Raw genomic sequence first — 19,198 nt, 5'->3', positions numbered from 1 at the left:
TGAGGCACTTGAATTTAAACTTTATAAAAAAATGGGAATAAACATTTTTAGTTTCAGTATGAATAAAAGCAGTGTACTTAAAAAAACTACACTATAATGGTATAATCATTTCTGGAAAAGTTAAGAAAGATTTCACTTTAATAGCAAGTAACTTAGTGAATATTTTAAAGTACTTCATATATTTGAATATGAAGTTGCATATCTAGATAAAATGAGAGGAGTAACAGATATAAATTTTAATAATAATTTTAGAAAAAGAGTGTACTGAGTATTCAGCTGCCCTTGACAACTGCCCTATATTTTCCAAGTTTATCAATTTGTCTCAAGACCACTCTTTTTTTAGGTAACTGTATTTATAAAAGATCAAGAATAAATGAAGGCATTTGATAATATCAATCTTTCAGCAATTAATGAAGTTAAATTTGAATTTTCATACTAATGCTCTCACTCTTTCTACTGTCTATATATAAACCTCTTGTGTCATATGATAGTAATGATCTCTAACTAAATAATGATGTTAATATAATAACAGTGTACCTTTTTGTCATAAAATTTGCTTGAAAATGATTACCTATTTTGACACTGATTCTTAAGACAATGTAACTACAGTGTAACTTGAAAGATATATAATGCATATAGTTAGTATTATAAATATATTACACTTCATAGAAACTAATTGGCAGTTTCAAATGTTCTACAGCAGAAAGTTTAGAATGTAAATTAACTAATATTCAAATAACAGATGTTTACATAGAAACAAAGTGTTTAAGACATATTTTTAAGATCTGAATCTAGAAACTTTTTAAATAAGCACACCAGATTTAAAATGTAATTTAAATTAATATTTTAAGAGAGAAAGGGTCAAGGTTAAACTGTTTGTCTTCCTTAAAAATTGTATAATGTCTTTTGTGTCTCTACTAACAAAAAAGAAATCTCAATGAAACTCGGATATTAAAACCTCCCAGGAAACCAACAATAAAAGCTGCTAAGAATTTCACAACTTTTTTTCCTTAGGTGTTAATTAAATGATCATTTAACACTGCAATGTAAACACAACATTTTCATCTCCTGACAGCACAGCCTATTATAAATCCGGGGTAATAAAAGTCTTGGTGTTAATGCTCTGAACCAAGTTCCCACCACATTCTAAGATGCCTTGTCGTGTCTAAGGTTAAGCATCTAGACACAAAACAAAGCTTGCTCCTACTCTACTTCCAGTGCGATTTTCCCATCGCCCAGTGACCTAGGTAACACTTTGAGCAATAAAGAATAAATTTAATTTCTCCAGCATTTTGTGAGGATTAGGAACAATTGTTGGCTTGCAATGACTTTTTATCCTTGGATTCTTTTCCTCCAGAGCATTCCTCTGGTCCTAAAAGAGAATTCTGATGGTTTAAGACATAGAACAAACAGAACTTTAAATTAGGCTTTTTTCAATCAATTGGAACTGTTGGAGGGGAAGCAATCAACCTTTCTCTGTGCTGTTCTCAGCTATTCACATACTTCAAGCTTTAATCTTTCACTAGTAGAAGAAACCTATCATGACGGGGCAAAGCTATCTTCCCATTCTGTTTCCAGACTTATTTATTTCTCTTTTCTTTAAGTTTTTTTTTTTTTTTTTTTAAACACTTAAATCAAGTTGCCATACTTAGCTGTTCACATTCATTTGGGGACATTTCAAGAGGCACAGATGTTCTCTTAATAGCACTTCACTCCCCTATGCTATTCTCTAGACCACAGGTCCCACCAAAGACTGGCCTTTTCACTCTTCATTTCTTCCCTCTCTAGAGTTTAAGTTTAAACTTTTGCCCCAAGTTTCTCATATCACAATTTATCAAGCATTTTAAAGATAATTCTCTTTAAATAATTTCTTGATAGCAATTAACCTGATTGTGGGTAATGAAGAGGACATACACCACTCTCATCTGAGGGCAAAGTTTATGTACATATAAGAAGAATTGGAGTTACAATACAAACAAAACAAAAATAACTTCTGACTCAAACCTCTTTCACTATCAGTCATCTTTTAAATCCAAAGCGCTAAACAGCTTGCAATTTGAACTGCATTTTGACAAAATGCTTAGTCTAAAAATCCACCGAATATCACAATGCGGCTTACGTAAAGGTGGCAGAATGTTTCACCGGTCAAATCACACTTTGAATAAGCTCAATGGAACGGTTCTCTTACATTGTTTTTAAACTGAAATTTTAGTTAGTGATAAAAATGTACTTTAGCAATGCAATAAATCTTCTGAATAACTTCCAAAAGAGTTTATCTATGCCTTAAGGAGTTTACTCAGCATTTTCTAACTGGTTTGTATTTTTCCTTCATTTTGTTATTTAGAACAACACATCATTAAAACAACAATTTAATAAGTGAACTAACATAAACAGTTCCTGAGTCACAGCCTCTTTTTCTATTCTTGATTCATTTTATATAAGAATTTTAAAATTATGTGACTCATCAACTGGAAGCAGGTAAGAGATCTCATTAAGAACATTCGGGCTTTAATATACCTTGTGTTGCCAAGTAAGGAGAAATGGAATGGTGCAAATGCACATTTTATGCTAATCTGCAGTGTTAAAAAGTTAATGTGGTTACACTTATGTATATGTTATTACACTGAGAAGAAATGCAAGAAGAGACACGAAAGAGAAACAGGAGATTTTCTGACTGTGGGCAACTTGCTAGGACATCCGTGTGACTATTACTTCATCCTATTTTACACTGAGAGGAGAACTCCACAAGCATCATTTCTATCATACCAGAAAGCTGACAATGTTCTTTTGAATACAGAATCCATATTGCGACTTGATATATTCCCAGGAGATAAATGTCATTCCTATTTTATAGAAAAGGAACCTTTGCTCCAGAAGTGTCCATTGATTTACAAACATAGCAAAGCACTAACATCTGAGTAGGCATTTAAAAACTAATATTTTACAATATTAGTATAATATATTTCTCACAAAATAGATTTCTTAAAGTGTAATGCACATACATTAAAACTGGCTCAACAGAACTAATACCTTATGGTCACTTATTCCTAGAAATAATACTTATATAAACTTCAACCACTAAATTATAATCTTGAGATTGCAGCAACAATTTTATGATTTACAATCAAATTTTAAAATATTCCCTCCTGATATGTGTTCAAAATCTTTTTGACATGAAAACCATACACTTAGATTCATCTTTCAAAAAAAACACACTCAGTCTCCATGAACTCTGAAGGCTTTAATCTACATATTACAGGTCAGAAGTTAGCAATGGCTGAGGCCCACAAATGCCGCATATTATGTGGGCCACACACCATGGCGGTTTTCTCCTTAACATGGATCACAGTATTCACAGTATTTACACTCACTGGCAAACCATGAGTATTTGCTGGTGGGAACAGAAACATTTACATTTGGGGAAGCAACTATTTAAACAAGTGCACTTGAGTGGGAAAGACCTTCCTGCACTTGACTTTCCTATGCCAGGAACTATGCTGTGGATTTCACACCAAAAATTCTACTCTGGCAACACCAGAAGCCTGCGAATTTCTGACGTTCTCCAGCAAAAGTCTTCTATTAGATCCCTTTAAATTAAAAACTTCCCACAGGAGGCCTGGCAAAAATATCAAAAACAATCTTAATCTTCACTGTTTTTATAACTTCTATATCATACTATTGCACGTTGATTTAAAAACAAAAACACAAGTAAGCCCTATTCAATGGCTTGCCTTTTTTCATGGCAAGAGATAGGGGCTACTCTGAAGTGTGTCCAGGTCACAGTCTATGAAGAGTTTGGTCTACCTCTTAGAAACGAACCTTTTGTTATATAACAGTAATATTTTTAAATGCTACTTATATATCTCTGTTTTTTAAGTAGCAAGAAGAGAGTCCCTTGGACCCAATAATAATTAATAAGTTACTTAATAAATAATAAGGGACTTGGGGTTTTTAATCACTGACAGTTAACACTTTCTTAAATGTTATCTCTCATACAGGTTCTTTGTTTTCAAAGATAAAGAATCAATCTGTTCCCCTTACATAGGTATCAGTATTAACAATACAAACAGTGTATCCTTGCATCAAATGATGACACAGACACACCATCTTGAAGAACTTTTATTCTCTGCACCTGAAGCTTTCTGGCAGTCTCGGCACCAGAGACGGGAGGCAGCTATGATGACAGCTCCCTAGATGAGTAACGATGTCGATCTGGCGGGACAACGGTAACCGTGGCAACTGTAACCTGCAATTCCTGCATTACCATTGTTGGATTTACTGTGGCAGGGGCCAAACAGGCCAAGAGTAAAATGAAGCAGGAGACTACACACCTGACACTCTAGGAGCCCACACTTTCATCAGAGCTGGCGGGAATCAACTCAGGAGGAATTCTGACACAGGCACCACGGTTGTCTTCTGCTTTTATCCTTGAATCCAAGCATCCTGAGACTTAACTGACATCAGAGAACAGGGACGGGGAGCGGGGGGAGGGGGTGTGGTGGTAGTTTTATACAAGTATAGTATTATAGTAAATTAAGATATTTTTGCTTAGGTGGAAAACATTACTTTGATTTTTCAATGCATACCAATAGACACTTCAATGTTTAGAAAACCTATGGGGATAAACATTAATGAACCAAGGTATCCTTTAAATTTAATTTGGTTCCCCATTATTCATAATGTCTTCCCAGTGTTACTATTTGCTCATTCAAGTTACAAACCCTGAACCCAACGGAGATTTAATTCAATACATCAAACACTTACTGAGAGCTTTCTAAAGGTCAAGCTTTATACTAAACCCTGGGGATATTTAAAAAATGTGTTTGTAATGCATGTACAGCAGTATTTATATGCATAATTACATAAAAAGAAAACTAATCTATTAACAATTGACAAGTATACTAGTGGTTATATCTGAGTGGGGAGATCATGAATAATTTATACTCCCACTTTTCTATTTTTCTGAATTATCTAGACCTTTATAACATTAAGCATACTTACTCTTGTAACTCCTCAAAACCAAAATCAAAAGCCAAGGCTCCTTTTATAAGAAAGGAAAGGAAAGCAAGGGCAGCTTCATCATATATTTGTTATCTTTCCCAAACTAATTTTTATTTTAATAGAAATTAAGTTTTCCTCTTAAAGAATTGTAATAATTATTATCAAAAAGGCAATTTGGAGAATCTGAGATCCTATCTGACAGCAAATGAATTGTGACCTGACCAACTGAATTTATTGCTCAGAATGTTTGTCTCAGGTAAGGAGTCACTAGGCCATAAAAAGAGTTCTTGGCTTTAAAAATACTACTTATAATGTTAGATAATTTAGTGGCTCCAAAGCTCACTAGGGAAACACCACTTGTTAACCAGAAATAAAGAGTTTTCATTTAAAGAAGCAAAGAAAATGAATCACTGGAACCTATGTATTTATTTTCGTTTGTTAGCTTTGTTTTGTCTCAAGAGATACAAGTGAAAAATGAGTTTCTGCAACGTGGTTTGGCTACTTAAGCTTATGTTAGAAGTCTGGGTAAATATAATAATACTCAAGGAAATAAACTGAAAACCACAAAACAAATATTTATAACCAAATGCTTAACCACAGAACTACCAATGAAATGCCTCTCTAATGAGCGTAGATGAGTAGCTGCAAACTCAGGCTGAAAAGTGTGAATCACTCACTGGCAAGTCACCTTTAAGGTTATACTTTTCAGGAAGATTTGTGTATGCTACTCATAAATTTCCATCATAATCAGCCATTTCAAAAGTCACTGTACTTCTGTCAGTTAACCTACTCTGAATTGCTCAGAAAATCATGTTCTCCACTCTTAATAAACTATTAACAAAAATGCAATCCTGGTTTTGGAGGAGGAGCCAAGTGAGAGGATGGAGAATCTCCATAAGTAAGAAAACTATGTACTGTCTCTTTTAACCTCCAACCTATGGCCCTTCACTTTTCTTTCTTCTTTACTTACACTTTCCATCTGTCAACAAGTGCTTGTAATTTTATTACACTGTCCTGTAGTTTATGCAGAGTTGGTATTATTTTACAGAGTTCTGCTAATGGGCTGGATAAATGGTAATGCTATTTAAACTAGTCTCCTGCTCCAGCAAACACAGCTGCAACTGTACTACTATTTCTGAGCAAACATCTTGACCTGAACACGGAGTGCTCTCTCAACCCGTCCAAAGAGAAATTGGAGCAGACAGCAAAGGAAAAGCATATTTGGCCGCTAGCAGCAACTAACCGTGTCGAATCATAATTCATATACAGTGTACCCTCCTTTTCTTTTATACTGCATTTAGAATTTTTAAAAAAAGCATGTGTGCTTCTTCACCTGGCATCTCATTTCCAGCCAAGAGTCAAATGGTGATTATTCCTTACAGAAGCACAAAGAAAATCTGTATAATGTGCAGTGGAACAGACTAGATTTAATCTAAGCAAACAATGATAAAAACCAAACATCAGTGTGTGAACTATAAAAATAAGTAAGTTTTTCATTGATTACTCATCCAGAAACAACAGTATTAAGTAATGGTAAAATATAAAATAAGTTAGGAAAAGAACTAGAGATAATAAATTCTAAATTTATTTCTTTCATGAATTCTAGATGAGTATGGCTCCACTAAATTATATGGTAGGGCAATTGTGTGTGTGTGTACTCAGTCACTCAGTCGTGTTTGCCTCTTTGAGATGCCATAGACTGTAACCCACCAGGGCCCTCTGTTCACAGAATTTTCCAGGCAAGAATACTGGAGTGGGTTGCCATTATATGGTGGGCAACAGTAGATCACTTAATATGCAAATTAGCCACCAGTCAAATTTTCCCTCTCTGAACATACTGCTTGTCCAAAATCCTGTATCCTTTGTCCTGTCACTTATCCTTCTTGTGAAATAAAAGTTCATTTTTAAATGAAGATTTTAAAGGACAATTTTTGCATGTAGATTTGTGCAGATTTTTCCATCTGTCAGAACATTTGTTTCGGGTTAGCTACTAGGCACCTGTATCATATGAAGAATACTTGAACTTGAACACATCTTCTTAGAAATTAAACTAGCCAGGCTGTTAACTGCACAAGCTTTTGTTCCTTTATTTATTACATACTCTTACTGGTGGTTGTTTAATTCAATTAGTGATAATCATCATAAAAAATTGGTCACAGGTAGCTGATGACTTTCCTCTTAAGAAAAAGATCATGGTTAACCAACCACTACATCTAATTTGGGGGAGACAACAGTGTCTCAACTCAAAAGAAGATAGATTCCTGTTTTCTGAGACAGAAAAAATGTACACCTCTAAGTTTTCATGGGTATCCAGTGCCTATGTCTGGTGTCAAATCCCAGGCAATAGTGAACATAAAGCCATCAAGCTCTAACTTCAGGAAAATCAAAGCATCAGAGTCCTCACAGACCCACATCAGAAACAAAATTTTATCTTCCATTACTTTCCAGGGGAAATCCTTTGACCCAAACAGGCACATTATAACTCATTTTCTAGCTGCCCGTTTTCCCCATTTTTTAACATGCTTTTAACTCACTAGAAGATGTTGCCTTAGAGTTTCATGGGTTCTGTTTCTTTCATTCACTTAAGGATATCAAGTTGTCTTCTTTCAATAAGTAACTTCATAAGGTTATAAAATCATAATATAATGTAAGTGAAAACACCTTGGCCCACTACATGGTACTGTCAAAGGAGGCAAATGCTGAACAGAACATGATCTGCTGATAGGGGATTCTGCACTAGATTATACCACCCAAATAAAATTAATCCAAATACTTTCCAACTAAAAATCAAACATTCTAGTTTCTCAGGGACAGTGTTAAAGTGATTTCCTACATTTCCCCCTCTTCAGCTTAATAATTTTAATTCTAGCTATAACAATCATTCCATTTAAATTGTATTTTCACAGCCACATAGAAAACAGACAATTTCCTAGACAATGTGGACTGTTTTATATGCACATTGTTAGCATAGCAGTAAATTAATTTAATAGCACTCATTGTATACTAGCTTTGAAATCAATTCTTCAACATCCCTACAATCAAAAAAAAAGTTAAGGAAGAAAGTAGAATACCATTAAAACCACTTCTGTAGCCATTCTTGGAAACTAAGTATAAATAATTAAATATAAATATTAATTTATATTCATACACATAATGTTCATAACAGCTTATATCCAGTGTCTTTTGTAAAAATAGTCTTTAGAGAATTCTTGTTAAAAAGGCAGTCTCCAGGTTTCCTTATTTGATTCTTTTAAATTTATCTAAATTGAGCCAATTAATCAGCAGGGAACACAAAGCAGAAGAGAAATACTGCTAGGCGACTTTGGCTATCCTTACAGGAATAGCATCAGGAAACTCAGACTCTAGAGACAAGACCTGGTGTGTAACTGGCTCTACCTCTGCCTGCTGGGAAAATTCTCTCCACAGTGAGCCAAGGTGTCAGGAGGCCCTAACAGAGATCCTAACAGAGATACAATGTGGGGGAGGGCTGTGGGAAAAGATCCTTCCTACTTCTGGAATTGATAACAATACTCAACTAGTAGGTTACAAAGCTTCGGCTACAAAGTCAAGGTCGGAAAAGCAGTCTCCTCACTTTCCCCACAGGCTCCACATGTGGCACTTTGCAACCATCCAGGTGGAAGCCAAGCTAAGCAATTTATTCTGTATATCCCAGTGATTTTTCACAACATCTGCGAACATTGATAACCATTGCTATTAATTTCCCCAACACTTTGCAGCTTATCTGTACAAAATCATTCATATGGCTAAAAACCTACTTGTAAGAGCTGTCAAAAGTGTGTTTTCACCACTGCACATTCGGTCACTGAACAAGCATTCCAGGGAGGAAAAAACTGATTCTGCCTAAAATCCACATTACACTTCTTCCAAAGAAATACTTCCATTAACAGTCGATGACATATTTGATATGAAACCCTCTACAGTCATTCATATCGCGGAGTTTGGAATCCTGGCTTTAAAAGGAAAGTTTAAGAGGAAATTTACAGTCCTCTATAAATACTTTATAATAGTATTTCCAGACTAATAAAGACTACTCGAGTATAGAAACAATATGAAAAGGCAGACGTTAAGAATCCCAACTTTACAAGAACACACTTCCAAGTTCCTCTGAGAAGGAAGCACAGTGGCGATCTTTCCCTTCAGAACTTAATCAAAAGTTTCCATAAAGAAGTTAGGTAAATCTCCCCATCAAGACCAAAAGAGAATAATACAACTGCAATAACACATACACGAAAACAGTAAATGCTAACCAAATACAAGAACTGGAACCACTGGAAAATCAATCATAAGCTTGAAAAAAAGAAAGACAAACTTTTAATCCATTAATCTACTGGTGAATAGATTCCAGGAAAGCACAAGGAAACAGATCCAAAATGCATTTAATAAAACGCAAGGTACTACACAGAGCAACAAGAACTATTTCTGTCTACTTACAGCCTGTATAGCTTCGAAGTCCCAAGAAACAGCAACTCAGGAAACAGCTGAAGGTGATTTCTGTTTAAACGCCTTTTGAGAAAAACAAAAACAAAGCATATGTTACACAGCAAGTACCCAACAATGAGGCTGTGATTGGGCAGTGTCATGCCTCATCCTGTATTTCAGAAAGAACGAAATAACATTCAAGAGAATTCAAGCATTACAAATCAAAAGTTGGTTACACCTTTTGTTACAAGATTCTTTAAAGCAATTTTCCATTGTGCTTACTCAGATGATGGTTACTGGGGCCTAAACTCTATATCCACAACCCTTGCAACATCAGTCAACCAGCACAGACGCAATGAAAAAGGCTTGTGGACTCATTTAGCGAGTATGTACGTTTAGCGAGGTCAACATACAGCAGAAATACTGTATTAAATGGTGTCCTAAAATTATTCATATTCTGTCCCAAATGACCTAAATCTTTAGCCAAGTCACCGAAGGGAGACAGAAATTTCAATTTTTTTAACCTTTCCATTTAGTTTCACAAAAACTTATGAGAAAGCGTCAGCATGATTTGTCCCTCTAGGCAAAATCAGAAGAAAACTGCAATCCATAGTTCTTTACTCTCAACTGAATAAGGCTGAGTTATAGTTAACAGTGAGGGCAAAAATGTTTAAGTAATGTTTTTCCTAAAAATGTTTAACTGATATTGGGATGTTTTAAATATTTTAGAAAAGAATTTGATTGCAATCCTAACTCAATTTAAGTCCAGGAGCCTGGCGACCTATTGTCCATGCGGTTGCACAGAGTCAGACATGACTGAAGCAACTCAGCACGTGCGCAGTATATAACTAAGTTCTTTCAAACTATGAACACTTACAGAAGAGTGGCAAATTCTAGCCCCAATGTACGAATTTCCCAATCCCATTCATTTTAAGTGTACAACTTAACATTTCAGTCAAAATAAATGTATATCCTCTCTTTTTCCAACTTTAAATAAAATGAAGACAAGATGATGTAAAATGCACACTTAAATGATTTATAAGTTGCTGGGCTTCCCTGGCGGTTCAGGCAGTAAAGAATCTGCCTGCGATGAAGAAGACCCAGGTTTGACCCCTGGGTCTGGAAGATTCCCTGGAGAAGGGAATGGCAACCCACTCTGTGTTCTCGCCTGGAGAATCCCTTGGACAGAGTAGCCTGATAGGCTACAGTTAACGGAGTCTCAAAGAGTCGGACATAACTGAGTGCCTAACACAATAGTTCTAGAGGAGAGTAAAGACATCCAGAAAGCAATGTCACACTGAAGATACTTGAGGTGTTTCTTGTCTTAAAGATAAATGTTAAGGGGACAGGAAAAGAGGGCATATCAATCTTAGCCTCTTTTAAACGATAATGCATTCAAATGGTCATCAGATGGGAGTGAAATTACACTCATTTAGTCTCTAGAGGGTAGAAATGGTGCTAGTAATTTTAACTTTTAACAAAGCATTGATAAATGATTATAAGGAAGATCTTTGTAAGTATAAAAGATGTTAAGAAATGAACAGCCTTAGGAAGCTTTCAACTCTTATTTTACTATTATTATTATCTACATTATTCAAGCAGAGGCTGTGCATTTTTTCCCTGCAACAAAGTAATAAAAATTCTGCATTAGGTTAAAAGTTGGACCAAGCAAACCTCAGAATTTCTTCCAAGTCTAAAATGCCATGAGGCAATGATCATTATGCTTACCATTTTTTGGAGAAGAAAATGGCAATCTACTCCAGTACTCTTGCCTAGAAAATCCCATGGATGGAAGAGCCTGGTAGGCTACAGTCCGTGGGGTCGCAAAGAGTCGGACAATATAACTCATATTATTAAGAGGTTAGTCATCTATGGATAAATCACCAGAACTTAATAAAATGTATATAGCTCACAAAAATGTATATTGAGACAATCAGAGGTAAAATCATAAAATCAGTAGTGAAAAGGTAGACTTTTCACTTACACTATTTTTTTTTTGATGAATAAAGCACACAACAAGATTAATGTAAAGTGAAATCAAAAGCTTTTATTTTTTTCTTTGCCAGACATAATTCTAAGGTACGAGTATTCCCAGAGTCTATTATTATACACTTTCAATAAACTATTATTTAATTACGATCTTGTTATATTTATGTCTGAAAAAATAATTACAAATATTCACAACAGTGGTAATGAGAATTTTTCTAGGGAAGACTCCCCATTTTCCAGAGAGGCAATCCCAATTTTTAAAATGACAGAGATGCGCTTTCATAATCTGATCCAAACCACAGGAGAACAAACATCGTCCATGATTCTCTAACCAAAAGGACGACGTTTGTTCAGGTCCCCAGCCCTCACAGAGGCAACTCTCTGTATGGAGTTTTCCCTTTTCTCCAAAGGGTCCTCTCTAACATCTTCTGTGTAATTCCCCCGATTCTCCTAGATAAAGTTGGTTCTTACCTTGTCTGTGTCTGCATTTGCCTCTAGTATTTGATAAGCAAGAGTCCCTCACACTATATTACTCAAAACATTTATTCACATAAATGTCTGAGCCCCACTACACTGTAAGTTCTTCAAGCATAAAGACTACGTTCTGTGTGCTAAGTCGCTTCAGTCATGTCCATCTCTTTGCGACCCCATGGACTTTAGCCTGCCAGGCTTCCCTGTCCATGGGATTCTCCAGGAAAGAGTACTAAACCCAGGGATCAAACCTGCAGCTCCTGAATTGCAGGTGGTTCTTTACCGCTGAGCCACCCAATGGGGAAACCCTGTAAAGACTGTATCTATGTATTCATATTTCCTTCCCTCTTCCTTGGCACTTACTAGGTTCTTAGGAAATGCTGAATTAAAACAAACTACTCTTTGCATTTTGATATAGTTTGGCAAAACCCTAGCATGTGCATTTTATGTTCAGCCAACTTTCTCCAGACATGTTTTCTAAGGTACCTGCCTTAGGTTTTATGCCCCTCTCCAGATAATCAAAGTCCCACCACCAAACCTGCTTTCATGAGCCCTATAGAGCAACTGCCTCCTTTCCTTTAACTTCCCCCTGTCATGCCTTTCTCAACATAATCTAGAAACTGGAAGGAATTCAATATGTTGAAACAAATTCAGATATCCAAGTGACTGAGAGCTGCCACTAGATTACACGTTAATGGGTCCACACAATTTCAGATATTGTAAGAAAGAAGGCAATTCAGGTAGAGTGCAAGCAGTGTCTTTTCTCATTTTTTTTTTCATATTCTTAAGAGATTCTTAATTCATTCTCCAAATAACAGCTCATACATACTAAACTTACTAGGTGACAGTCACTGTTCTGAGAAGGTCACATTCATTCTACCCCATAAGTAGGTGGGTGCCACTGTCACTGCTATTTTGGAGGGAGGCACAGAGCTCATATAAAGTAGAGCTAGAATCTAAATTCAGGTGGGCTGACTCCAAAACATACCCCCTGAATCACTCCTTTCAAAGAGACACAATCTAAATATTCCTAAACAATTACTCAAAATAATGTAATCCTCAACTTTCCCTTTCAGCAATCTTTTTTTTTTTGGGGGGGGGGGGTTGGGTTGGGGCAAAACATAGTTTTACATAGCCCACTTCTTAAATATCTATGAATGAATCACCTGGAAATAAAATATCAAGCTTTATTTAAGAAGAAACTAGCTTTCTAGTCAGTGCACTATTTTAAAGATCTATTTAAAATACCTAAAGTTGAAATAAAAATGAAAATATGTATATTTTTCTTAAAATTCAAGTAATTTATCACTATATCATGAAAATTATTATAAATGATCTTAATGTGTCTAAACCAACCATGTGTATCAAGCAAGGTAATGTCATATAAAAAAAGGTAGATAACAGGTGAAGTGATAACATGCGTAGAAAAACAGTATGACTGCACTTTTTTAAAAAGAATATCAATACATTTTTGGTTCCTAGTCTTCTATTCCCTCTTCCATCAGTACCAAGAATAAATAGAAATGCAAATATTACAATACAGAGTGAAACTCTTCTAAAATATTCAATAAAGGAAAAAAAATTAAAATTAAAGCAGAGTTCCTTTGTACAATGACCAGGAATTAAATCTTTAAACTAAAGAGTATTTTTTAAAATACAAAATTATGTTAAAGACTATCAAGGTGCATAATAATTTCTAAACAGAGCTGGAGAAAAAGTAACCTGGCTTCTTCCAATACTACAAAATACTTCTTAGTAGCTTGAAAAGCATCATAAGAATAACTCTAATGCAAATGTGTTAAAGAAGTTAAAATCTGATAGTCCAAGAACAGATAAACAGCAGTAGTGAATTAAGGGCATCTCAGAGGAGGTTTATGGAGCCAACAAAAATTAGCAGCATTAAGCAGATCAGGTGGGTCAATTACTAACTGTTCCAGCAAGGATACTCAATTGTGTCCAAGGACACCTAACAGAGATTCAATGATATTCGGCTCCTATGTCATCACTAACTAGATGGAATCTGCCCATAGGATCTCAGGACTAAAAATTCGCCGGATGGAAATTCGTGGTTTCAGAAAAGGTGTGTAATGAGTCTCTGAGACACATTCCTTAGGGAAAAGATGAGAGAGATCCCAGCAACCATTTCCTCTGGGTGGCCTTCAGGGAGATGAATGATCTTTCTGGACCATACTAAAAACCACAGGCCTCTGAAATGCAGATTCTTAACAGCTCAACTTGAAGGGCATTATTGACAAGGTTTGCTTCAAATTATTATCTGCCACCCACTCCTGTTACTTATCCATTGCTAAAGGTTGGAGGTCTCCTTTCAACTTCCTCCTCAATCCAATTAACGTTTGCAACCTTCACCCCAATCCAAATTGTAACATGAAAACGATTTTACCGAAGCTAATAAGAAAGTCTCATATTTACCTATCACTGTAAATGTAATATATTTACAATGCACGTGATTCGAAACAAGTATTTGATGAACACTGCCTTTAAAAGTCTATCATTTACAATCTCCTGTTTCTCATACATAAATGTCTTCTTCTTGGGTAAATTTCCATTTGTCTTTTATGCTAACATTTTTAAAGCAAATATTTTTAACATTTAGCTAGTATTAGATAAACTTTATATTTTCAGCAGTATCAGTATTTTCACCCTTTATGCTCCATGGTAAGAGATAAAAATTTATTAATAAAAAGTTGCTTCCTCTTCACTCCTCTTACTTCTCGATAGTCTCTATATGTTCAGAGCGATTATGATAAATACTCTGAAAAAAAATTTGGAGAAGGCTTTGCACTTTCTTCACATCTCTTCTATTGACTATATGCTATAAGAAGAAAATCAGAAGGAAAATGATAGTAAATATGGATATTTAAAAGTCAGATTTATTATAGACACATTTTATTAGCTCAAAAAGATAAAGTATTTCCAAAACTCAGCTTCTGAAAAACAGGAAAGGAGATGTTGAAATTTGTAATAATAAAAAGTTCCAACTCTGCATCAAGCATTTTGTGAAAATACGTGCATTATCTTACTGAAACCACATACCATTACTATGAGATATAATAACTGTTTCCTTTAATGATGACCAAAAATGCAGTTTTCAAAGATAAGACAATTTGATCAAGATCTCACAATGGAATGGAAATCAAGTATTTACTCTCATGTAATGTTTTAAAGGTAAGGAGAAGAGATTGTATCTGTTTAAAAAGCACAATCAACAGTAAAACTGGCGAGTATTTGCCAACGTTCCATAGGACACCAGGCAATAGCATATAAAATTACAAGGTGTTTTCACCATGGGGAGGCTAGGTTATCTACAATGAGGAGAACAGCAGCTGAGAGAGGGAGTCCCACCTGCATTCAGGGGAGATGGACACTGCCAAGAGAACAAGTAATTTTCTGCTGATGTTATCTTAAAGTAAAAATTCCAACTGCATTAAAACCAAATCCAAACTGTTACCAAACTCTCACTCTGAAAATGTTTTAACCAACATTCCTTCCAGTCCAGCAGATATAAATTGCTCTGAAACAGGCAAGAGCAGTATATGTAAAGTTCATGCACAAAAGTCTCTCATCCCATGTTAAGTTGTAAAATTCAGTTTAGAAGGCATAATTCAAGCAGCAGGGTATCCAACAGGAATGAAAGACAGGAGTTCAATGTAAAATATTTGACATTGGTTGCTTCCACAAATACATTGTAACAGTGCAAACTAAACTACTCATTTCAGGGGAGATATAAAGGCCACAGCATCCAGCAAACACTGTTACAAAGGATGAGCCCAAAACAGATGTGGGAAAAATAAACAGCATTGCTGCTGCAGAATTTATAAAACGCTCCACAAAGAGCAAACAGAACTTCTCACCACCGTTCAACTTCAAGGCCCATTAAAAAACTTTGTATGAGAAACCCTCTCAGACAGATTCAATATTCTGCTAAATTTCAACAGTGCACTTGCATTAAAGCTTTCCAAGACCATAGTCAGTAAATGCAATTTAAAATAGTTCACTATCACTTATAAACAGGCAAGAATAATTGGACATTTAATGGCTATCACAGATAAAGCGATTCACACTTGAGCATCAAGGTGCATGATTTATCTCCTACAATGTACATACCGAGCTTCTTTACCGAGTTTGAGATGTTCTTTACAGAAACTTTCCAAGAAAATAACTGCAGTGACTTTAAACTTAGGTATAAAGGTGCCAGAAATTGTGATGAGCTTGCATTCATTTCCAAGTAGATTAGCACTGTTTGTGTACCGTTACTTCAAGAAAAACAATGTGTTATGTGCTGCCTACAAACCTGTAGGATGAGTTAGAAGAGGGATTCTCCGCATCCCTAATGAGCAAGGGTTCAGGGGAGACTTCCCTCAGATCTGTTCCACAACACACTCTCTGCTTGAACTAATGTATAGCGACCTGCAACCAAAATTCTAGAGTGTTGGAGTCCCTTAGTTTCACACTGGCTGTCACATGCCTATAAATGGTGTGCACACCCAGGGAGAAATAACTCAGTGCCACCTTCAAAAAATACATGTGCCTTTGAGGTATCCTTTAGGGAGAGTAAAGTGTCTAGTCAAACTTAGGCTCTGTTGTAAAGACATTTCTAAACTGAGTTATTTTCTTTGTATCTACTTGGTAGAAACTAAAATAGACAAGTGAACAGGTTTTGCAATGGCTTCATAATAATAATATTTTAGGACTCTTTTATTCAAGCAAAAATCAGTATCAAATGACATAGCTAGTAAAAAAACAAAAAGGTAATCTGAAATCCAAAGATACAAAAACTTAGAATGTTTAAAGAAATATTGTCTTAAGAGCGCCATTACACTTTACTGATAGGAACAAAAGTACAACCCAAGCCTGTGGCTTTATCACTTGTGCAGTTTCGTTATTGTAAGCATGTAAGATACTATGAAGTTAATGAAATACCTAATATTCAAGGTTTTCAATGGTATGCTACTGGTTCTCATTAATCTAATGTAGGCATATATGAATTTTATTTTGCATTATGAGTGTTTCATTGCATTTAGGGCAAAATGCCCTACCATTTTTTTGGACAAACTTAAAAAAAATTTCAAAACCTTTCTCATACTCTTGCATTTGTGTTGTCAAGGAACGTATAAAAGCAGCTGTTTTACAGCAGTGAAATACTGAAGCAGCCTGCATGCATGCCTGCTAAGTCGTTTCAGTCATGTCTGACTCTTTGCAACACTATGGACTGTAGTCTGCCAAGCTCCTCTGTCCATGGGCTTCTCCAGGCAAGAGTACTGGAATGGTCTGCCATGCCCTCCTTCAGGTATTTTTCCGACTCAGGGATCAAATCCGAATCTCTCATGTCTCCTGCACTGACAGATGGGTTCTTTACCACTAGTGCCACTTGGGAAGCTCCAAAGTGGCCTGGGTCTCTCTAAAATGCCATAAAAGAGAACTTTAATTACTTTAGCATAATCCCGTAAGACATAAGTGAATAATGGAACTTTTCACCTGCAGAGAAAAGTCATGGGTCCCAGTGTGATTTTTTTTCAGCCTTCTAACACATTACCCACTAGCCAAGAAATACTTTGAATTAATAATTTTATATGGAGACTTTATTGCAGATACACACAGGTATCTTCTATGAAGTATAATGAAGTATAATTCTTAAATGCTCCAATTCTTCACTATAGCTTCTTTGTTTTCCCTTAATTAACTTCCATTGAATATCTAGTCACTTAACTACATCAGCTTTCATTTGAACATTTGATTAAACAATATGAGACCTGTAATGCAATCTACATCAGGCACATTCTCACGGCTTCATTCTCATCCCAGATAAGCAAGTACTACTAGCAACACAGAGCACCCACGGGAATATGCCAGGGCACATGTTAGGTCAAAGTGCATAGTAGGAAGCTGTCAAAAGTGGATGTACTGTGTGCTCACAGTGTGTAGGTGTGATTAAAACATTCTTTTTATGATGACTCATAACCACAGTCTGATCATCATATCATCTGATGTTGTTTTCTATACAATACAAAGAAGTGAGTGAGAGGCAGTGAGGCAGCGAGAGAGGAAAGGAAAAAAGATAAGGAAAGAGGGAGAGACAGATGATTTTAATTCCCATCTAGTTCTTGGTATTTTGACTGATAAAACCTTGAGTTCCATCAATTCTTTGAAATGGAAAAAAAAAAGTGTTTCTTTTGTACCTAATAATGTTTTGATTTAACAATAATAATTTTTTTATCCTATACTAAAACTCAATTTGATAAAATGACCCTGTTTCTTAGAGATTAAAAGTCGGATTTCTAAAAGGAACAGCTCTTATCTTCTGTTCTCAGATGTCTTCCTTCTCTAGATCAAGTTAAAACTCTATCAACAAAAAATAAAAAGAAAAAACTTATTAAATATTCACAAAATACCATTTGGAATTGTTTTTATTTTATCATTTTAAAATGGAAAAACAAACTTAAAACCATAAATTGCACACAAATAAAGTTAATGTTTTTATTTTTGTTCTTTACACAAAGAATGAAAGTTAAGTTGCTAGATACATATATGTAGTGTAAATGTTATTTACAATATAAACCTGCATTTATAGACCTTTTCATAATTTGGAGTTTGAATTTAAACTTCAGATTCAAGGTGCCAAAAACATATAAGTTAACATAAGATATAACTATTTAAAAGTTAATTCACTGGTTACTTCCCATTTATTACATTGTCTGTTATAACTATTGGGAGGGGAAGCAATCTGTGCGATGTTAATGACATCACCTACTACAATAAAAATGTATGCAATAATTATATCATTATGATGCCATAGTAATTTGATTATAGAACTCTCTGGGTAGCTTTTTAAATTTTTATTTTTTAATTAATATACTGAACAAATATAAAAGTTTACTTCACAATAACCTGAATGCATTCTTTAGCAAAACTGTTTGCCATTTAATGTATTTTAAAAAAATAAATATTTGAAAAGTGTTCCTAAGAAATGGTTTTAAATTCCAGAGTCCCAAGGAGATGAATTGGCTGTCAGATAACAATGTGTTTCCATCAGATGGACTTGGCAGTTGTAAACAAAAGGAATTTTCTCAGCTTTTCCTCACAAATATGAAATATTTGCTCTCAGCCAACAGCTGGGGTGATTTAAAGAAGTCCTGCATATATATTAGTTTTCATTCAAAATTACAAACCCTCCTCCCACTCTGAAATATCTTACTGCATCTTCACAGAACAGAAAATTGTTCTGAGATGAAGTGATACTCCCAAGGGAAGTCAGAGTCAAAAAACAGCACCTACTTAC

At 35.2% G+C, this 19,198-nt stretch overlaps 1 protein-coding gene across 2 annotated transcripts in view; it reads right to left on the bottom strand.

Moving 5' to 3' along the window:
- The window catches only part of SLIT2 (slit guidance ligand 2), a 403,235-nt gene that overhangs the window by 377,336 nt on the left and 6,701 nt on the right, over positions 1 to 19,198 (bottom strand). For both annotated transcript variants that reach the window (XM_069593771.1, XM_069593772.1), the window contains exon 4: positions 9,454 to 9,525. In XM_069593771.1, coding sequence (XP_069449872.1) covers positions 9,454 to 9,525 — 72 coding nt within the window. The remainder of the gene's footprint in view (positions 1 to 9,453; positions 9,526 to 19,198) is intronic.

Source organism: Ovis canadensis, chromosome 6, assembly GCF_042477335.2.
Source record: "Ovis canadensis isolate MfBH-ARS-UI-01 breed Bighorn chromosome 6, ARS-UI_OviCan_v2, whole genome shotgun sequence".
Classification (NCBI taxonomy): domain Eukaryota; kingdom Metazoa; phylum Chordata; class Mammalia; order Artiodactyla; family Bovidae; genus Ovis; species Ovis canadensis.
Note: the sequence above shows the minus strand (reverse complement) of the source record. Positions and strands in the feature narration are given on the sequence as shown.